Source organism: Patella vulgata, chromosome 3 (assembly GCF_932274485.2).
Source record: "Patella vulgata chromosome 3, xgPatVulg1.2, whole genome shotgun sequence".
In the NCBI taxonomy this organism is placed as follows: domain Eukaryota; kingdom Metazoa; phylum Mollusca; class Gastropoda; family Patellidae; genus Patella; species Patella vulgata.
The window spans coordinates 87,678,631-87,686,503 of NC_065881.2; the positions used below are offsets into that span (position 1 = coordinate 87,678,631).

General features: G+C 37.7%; 1 protein-coding gene across 1 annotated transcript; it reads left to right on the forward strand.

The window, feature by feature from the left end:
• Nucleotides 1-226: 226 nt before the first annotated feature.
• Nucleotides 227-7,420, forward strand: LOC130010467 (uncharacterized). The gene is made up of 6 exons (XM_056099492.1): nucleotides 227-353; nucleotides 1,319-1,604; nucleotides 2,518-2,678; nucleotides 4,342-4,503; nucleotides 5,087-5,207; nucleotides 6,714-7,420. Exons 2-6 carry the CDS (start codon nucleotides 1,578-1,580, stop codon nucleotides 6,732-6,734), a joined length of 492 nt encoding a protein of 163 aa, XP_055955467.1. The 5' UTR covers nucleotides 227-353; nucleotides 1,319-1,577; the 3' UTR covers nucleotides 6,735-7,420.
• The last annotated feature ends 453 nt before the right edge of the window (nucleotides 7,421-7,873 follow it).

The following is a 7,873-nucleotide window of genomic DNA, read 5'->3' on the forward strand; positions in this document are numbered from 1 at the left end:
ATCACCGCTGTACGGGCAAAATTTCCCTCATAGCACACTGTATGACGTATGCCCGTTTTCATTAACTCAAGTTCAGAGCAGAACAGTAAGACGTTAAACCCCATTCCATTTCATTTTCATTCTGTAAGATTCAAACCCGCTCCCCCTTATTAATTTGTCTGGCATTATAAGGTACAGTTGTTTAACTTTCAGCTTTGATTGGACAATTATCACTGTGTATATTATACAGGAATGGATAAATCGAAAGATCCCGACAGAAACAGATGTGTGAAGAATAATAACATCAATGTTAAAACAACAGATACGGTGATAACATGTAACTCAAATGGTGTTAAAACGGTCTCCAATATTCTGTAAGTATACTGGAATAAAATGGGGTTTAACGTCCTACTTTTCTGCACCAACTGGGATTATAAACATACACCATATAGTGTGCTGTTGGGTAATGGTTAACGCATGCGTGCTGTATCATAAGGTCTGTCATTGAGTCAAGTGGCGTAGTTTCGATTCTTCGCTTGTACGTGAACCTGTAAACCTCGTGCGTTTTCTGTGGGTTCTCCGGTTCCCTCCCACTGCTAAAGACCGCAAATTGAACCATGCGTTAGTCTCGAAATGACCTAGTTAAACCTTTTGTGGTTCACTTTGGATCAATACAAACTCGTTCATCTTAGTTTTACGGTCTCCGGTCTGCTGAGGAATCAAATTATATTTGCGTAACCGATATTTCATCTTGCGTAATTCGGTCGCAGATTTTAGCTTTGTCGTTACCTCACGCAACGGATTAGTGTCGTTCATAACTCACACATGATTAAAATCGGCCCTTTGAAATAGAATATCGAGTGAAAACATTGGTTAGCATGTCCAGTTATGGACAATTACCCATGTGCACCGATAACACAATTATCGAATTATCAGTCGCACCCGTAGCAGTGCAAAAGAACCTGTAATTCAATATAAGAGTAGGTCGTAGTGTCGCTAACCGGTCCAAATTTCTCTCGTAGCACACTGTATGTCATACTTTATGCCCGTCTTCATTAGCTACAATAAAGCAGAAATATAGGACGCTAAACCCCATTTCATTTAATTTTGTTATCGGCTCATCTCCCCATTATTGTTATTATTTGATAGAAATAACCAAGTGTATGACTATTGTTATTATTTGATAGAAGTGGCCAAGTGTATGACTATTGTTATTATTTGATAGAAGTGACCAAGTGTATGACTATTGTTATTATTTGATAGAAGTGACCAAGTGTATGACTATTGTTATTATTTGATAGAAATAACCAAGTGTATGACTATTGTTATTATTTGATAGAAATGACCGAGTGTATACGAATGGTGATTATAAGGTAATCAAAATCCAGGATGAAAGAGATTCGTGTAAAAAGGAAGAAGAGGAACCCAGGAAGAAACGGGATTCAGAAGTTGGACGATTTGTAGAGGTGAAATATTTGAACTATTGGACTTCTTCTTGTTGTGTTTATTTTCTGGTGATCTTTAACAAGACTACAGCATAAAATAGTTTCACAACTTTATTGATAAGCTGTAATGGCTTTGCAGGTTCCTCGTTCTCAATGATAATGGCTGCTAGGAATTTATGGGTGAGTTCTGGTTCAACTTGCTTCTACCCCTAATTTATACCCACTAATTTATACCCCCTAATTTATACCTACTAATTTCTACAGGTCTTCGATAACCTTGACGTTAATTTCCATGACATATATAAAATAAACTTCTTTATTTCCCACAAGTAAGATAGGAGACATTACCTATTTTTGGTCAACCAACCATAGGTCAATAAACAGCCAGAATTTGATGGACATTTTGACAATGATTATGATTTAACCAAAATATCACAGTTGTTTTTTTTTTATGTATAACTACATATTCACGTTCATTAAGTACGTGTGATTTAACTTTATAGACAGAGTAAAGTAACAATTTTGCAATGAATCAAAATTGCCTCAAGGACCAAAGTGTTACAGAAATATTTGGTTTTTATTTGCTCTACAGGCAACATTACAGAAATATTTGGTTTTTATTCGCTCTACAGGCAACATTGATATATGTTCAGAGACGAACAATTCTATTGAATTTCAACAACTATTTGTAAAATCCCTTTCAGAGTTGGAGCCACGGTGACTAAGTGAGTAAGACGCTGGCTCGTTAGTCTGCAGGTCGCGGGTTCGATCCCGGTATTGGCCGAGAAGGTTCATCGGAATTTTCCGGCGTGGCTTCTCTTTGTCAGTGATGCAGGATGGAGGACCTGACAAGGAAAGCTGTCTAGTGTACACAACACATTGACGTGAACCTTGGCAGTTGACATTCGATAGAAGAGTAGGGCGTAGCGCCGCTGTCCGGGAAATGTTTCTCTCATAGCACTCTGTATAACGTATGTCCGTCTTCATAAGCCCAGTCGGAGCAGAACAGTAGGACGTTAAACCCCATTTCATTAAACTGTATTTCGTTAGGTATTAAAGAACGTTCTTGCTATAACAGGTTATATTTTATTAGTTATTAAAGAAGAAACGTATACAAGAGAAATTGGTGTATGTGATATCTCTAACCACTATAGTTATACTGGTTCACGGTCTCTTCTCTGTTCAATGGTTATTACCATATTATTATACCATTACTACACCTATTCTACTACTCATCAGAATTATCATATATTGGTAAGTCTAGAACACTTCGTACCACCTCTAATATATTATTATACCATTACTACACCTATTCTACTACTCATCAGAATTATCATATATTGGTAAGTCTAGAACACTTCGTACCACCTCTAATATATTATTATACCATTACTACACCTATTCTACTACTCATCAGAATTATCATATATTGGTAAGTCTAGAACACTTCGTACCACCTCTAATATGGTATTATACCATTACTACACCCGTTGGTTTAACCCCCATTCGGCACAAACCAGGTAATTTCGGTTTAATTTTATTTCTATTATTCTATAGGAGTATTAAGCATATGGATGAAATATATCGTGTTTTACACAAAATAAGCTGGATCAAGCCTATTTTTGTGGCTTCCTCTGGCAAGTTTCGTAGGAAACACTTGTCTACGATATCACCTTTGGTGGAAGTGGACGTAAAACTACAGGAACCAACGAACGAACAGGAGGACCCGGAGAAAATCCACGAGATTGGCCAGGCAACCTTACTCCTTGTCACATACAAGCGTGGGAATCGAAACCACGCCACTTGACTCAATGACAGACCTTATGGTTTCACGCACACGCGTTAAACGACTAGACCCCACAATCTCCCACCCCACATAAGAGTCAAGGTTAATATTTGTAAATTATAAAACTGTAGATATTTTTTACCCTGTTCGTTCTAGACTGTACAAAAGACAGATTATTTCTGAGCTTCATCAGATAAAGGCGACATCTTGTTTGTGTTTTCTGGAATCATTCCGGAGTTATTTCCCTTCCCTTGTAATATTGATAGTAAAAATGATATGACAGCTCATGTAGTCTACAACTTAATAGTTGTTCGAATGGGAAGAAAAATCGAGGTCCCGTGTACACATTGGCGTGCACGTAAAAGATCCCTTGACAATTCCCTTCATAGCACACTGTACAGTGGGGCGTTAAACCCCATTTCATTTCATTTTCTATTATAATGTGGTATTCCTTTATATGGTGAGTACAGGGAAAAGGTTTTTATAGAAACTTCTCTTATTATTTCTGTTTATGAAATGAAATGGAGTTTAACGTCCTACTGTTCTTCACCGACTGGGTCAAGGAAGACGGACATACACCTGAGGGAAATTTTGTCCTGACAGCGTTGCTACGTCCTACTCGTACTACGATTTCCAACTGCCAAGGAATCTTTTACCTACACGCCAATATGTACACGGGACCTTGGTATTTCTTTCAATACGAACAACTATACGCTATATATCACCGTTACACAAAAATGAAGGTTGAGTTAGAATCGAAACGAAACTGCCCGATACAATGACCGCTCCTTGTACGCAAATTGTGTAAAAGTATGTAATACGAAGGTTGTGGGCCCTCTAGAGATCAAAATTTTAAAAAGATTTTGATGAACCTTAAAATATCTTTATATCACAAAGCAAAATCTCAGTCACTTTCCATATTCACGCATTTCGGAACATAACTTCCCGGATTATTGCTTCTGATTGTACTAAAAAATAGCTTGTTCTTTATCCATCTCTTGCACACCGTGGGCGTATCTTGGCTGGCAACCGCTGGTTGGATGACATTTTATTATTGAACATAATATAGCTGTTTATTATTTGTTTCAGGATGGCACCACATCAAGCTGAACTGTTTAGTATCTGTTTCAGGATGGCACCACATCAAGCTGAATTATTTATTGTAGTGTTTGCGTTGGCTAATGGACCCATGGTGTGGGCGATGGTAGTATTCAGGAATTCTTTAGTTTTACACTGTATCGATAAAACTACCTCGGTTTATATCCATCTATTACCAGCTCTACTCTCTTTTGTGTAAGTAACATCCAGTATCACTTCTCTTTCGTGTAAGTAACACTCAATATCACTTCTCTTCCTTGTAAGTAACACTCAGTACCTCTTCTCTTTCGCGTGAGTAACACCCAGTATCGCTTCTTTTCTGTGTAAATAATACTGAGTATCACTTCTTCGTGTAAGTTTCTCTTTTGTGTAAGTAACACTCAGTATCACTTCTCCTTCGTGTAAGCCTCGTGGAAGCCGCGGTGACTCAGTGACTAAACGTTTCATTATCCTTGAAGTCCCGTGTTCATTCCCATTATTGACCTAGAAAGTTCAAGGTTCTCCCCTTGTCAGCGGTGGAGTAGGATAAAGGGTTTGACAAGGGACAATTTATAGGAATCCCAGACTACTGAAATAGCCGTAAAATGAACGCTGGGGTTCTGACAAGGCCGTGGGACCTCGGGGAAATTGACAAGGCCGTAGAATAAACTCCTGGAGTCCTGACAGGGCCGTAGAATAAACTCCCGGAATCATTTACCAGAGTTTGTTTGTATCTCAATCTTATTCATCAGGTTTTGTTTTCTAGTTTTCTGTGATGGTTATTTTTGTATTTGTTCAGAATACGTTGGTATCCACGGAAGTGTTCAATATACTGGTACAGTGAGTTTATACCCGTCATATTAGAATGGTCAATGTTGTGGATTATAATCATTCCTCTAGTCTGTTTCATTCTTCATAGCGTAAGTTATTTCTATAGATTTATATACAGAGAGAGAGAGAGAGAGGGAGGGAGGGAGAGAGAGAGAGAGAGGAGGGAGGGAGAGAGAGAGAGAGGGAGGGAGGGAGGGAGAGAGAGAGAGGGTGGCTACAGTGATTTGGACATCGTATATTCGTTCGGATGGGACAAAAACCACGATCTCGTGTACACATTAGGTGCATGTATAACAACCCTTGGTATTGAACGCGACATAAAAGTAGGTCGTAACTCTGGGAAAAATATCCCTCATAGCACAGTGTATCGCGTATTCCCGTCTTCTTTAGCCCAGTCGGAGCAGAATAGTATTTTATTGATAAATTATTCACTCAAGTTTACTGGCAAACCATCTTTTTACGGTTTCCTGATATTTGTGGAATATACTAGCACGGATATTTGTGGAATATATTTATACGTAGATTTGTGCACTATATATATTGAATATACTCGCGCGTATATCTGTGGAATAAATTTGTACGTAATGTCTATAATGTTTCCTATAAAATATTCCTGATAGTCATCAGGTGAAATGAAATAGACATAGATCAACTATGGATGACATTGCCGTTCATTGGTCTTGGTAAAGAATAAATGTGTTATCAACCAGCTTACCCTTTGTTTGCCACTCAGAACCGTTAGAAACCACGGTGGGTGAGTGAGTAATACGCTGGTTCAATGACCTCATTAGAGTTATCTCCCATATTTCAAATTCAGTAACCGACCGTTCTATATTTGCCCACAGTGCACGAATAACTTCTCCATTGCTAATTCTCGTCTCTAACTTTTCCCTAAATTTTTATTGGGTTGAACCCTTTCTACCAAAGATGGAGCAACATGTGTCAATCCCTTGTTTAAAACCAGATATGAACTTTACTATGGAAAACTTGACATACACAAACTGAAAGTAGCCATACTTTTAAACATGCAATGTCGGTCCTACATTTCAACTTGACCAAACTCTCGTATCCTTCCGTCCCAAAATCATGAATATTCACCAAAACCTGACAGACAATATAATAATATATTCAAATCCTTTTCTTCGATTCTACACCAAAAAGTCTTAAAAAAATCATCATGCAACAGGTGAAAAGGAGGGAAAAGACTATAAATAACTTTTGCACTAAATTCATTGGTAATCAGCGTAGAAATGGGGTTTAACGTCCACTCGACACAAACTAGGTCAATTCGGGACTAACATATAGTTCAAATTTATTTCAATAATTCGCTTGCGAGTTACGACTTTAGCTGTAGGAGGAAACCGGAGGACCCAGAGAAAACCCACGATGTTGGAAAGGCGTCCCTGCGCCTTATCACATAAAAGCGGGGAATCGAAACCACGCCTTTGACTCAATGACAGACCTTATGATACAACGTGCACGCGTTAACCATTAGGCCATCCAACGACTCTAGGAATTAATGTAACCAGATGGCCATTTTGATTTCACTGCCTAATAATAATAATAATTCTATTACAGTATTTTGTATTTTTCAGATGGCGATTGTTAATATATAATATATTCAACTGGTTGTTTTGTTTGATATGCGTTACCATGACAGTCATATGGTATAACTATTTTATCGCTCACTGTGTCTTTCTTGGCGCCATGTTTTTAATGGTGTCCTATAATGACGCCAGTTTTTATATGGACGTGTTCAGTGTCCGAGCAGAAATATTTAAATGTAAAACAAATTAACTAAAAAGTTCAAGTTTTAAAAAGAATGATTCACTGTTTGAAGTTGTTACCATGAACAAGTTAACTAAAGACAATAACCCAAAAAGTTCAACAAAACTATACAGTTATATGGGACAACAATCACTGGTTTATTATACACAAGCACGACGTTTCGATAAGTATTCTCTTATCGTTATCAAGCACAACTCTGTCATTTCTACTTCTATGTATACTAAACCATAAAACAGTTATTTCATTATATTCTGGTTCTTTTTTCGTTATGGTCTATTTTTTTTGTAAGATCTAGTTGTATTTTGTTAGTTTTTGTTTTCTCTGAACTCGTCTTAAGACGATTGCTAATATAAATCTGTATACCATTCATACACCTTTATCAGTGATGTGAAACATTTCTTCAAAACTGGTTGGATTAAGAAAAAGAAGGTATGTAACCATATTTGTATCTTTTATAAGTATCGATGTCTTATCTCGCATATTCAACGTGACCAGACAATAAAAAATTATATGTCATGCCGCAATATATATCATTATTAATATAATTAATATATTTTATGGGGGGGGGGGGGGCGAATGGTTAGAACGTGCGTGCTGTATCATAAAGTTTGTCATTGAGTCAACTGGCGTGGTTTCGATCCCCTGGTTGTACGTGACAAGGAATAGGGTCGCCTGTCCGACCTCATGTCTTTTCTCCGGGTCCTCCGGTTTCCCCCCACGGCTACCTGTCCAAATTCTGGGTGTTGTCGGCTGTTGGTCAAATGAATAAGTAATTGTATTAAATGGAGTTGCTTCCCTTTATATTGATAACCCCCCCCCCCGATCTTTGACACTTTGGCTTTACACCATTGACACCACTACTGTTAGGTCATTTTAATTTCAACTATAATCGTTTGATTTACTGATAAACATATTTAAATATTAATTTATATTCTCGGGGTCGATATTCTGGTTTAGACGTAAACTC

Excerpts from the sequence above, each read along its gene's own strand:
- LOC130010467 (XM_056099492.1), top strand. The coding sequence starts at position 1,578 with ATGATAATGGCTGCTAGGAATTTATGG. Across the intron at positions 2,679-4,341 it reads ATCAGAATTATCATATATTG|GATGGCACCACATCAAGCTG; the intron begins GTAAGTCTAGAA and ends TATCTGTTTCAG. Across the intron at positions 5,208-6,713 it reads TCTGTTTCATTCTTCATAGC|ATGGCGATTGTTAATATATA; the intron begins GTAAGTTATTTC and ends TGTATTTTTCAG.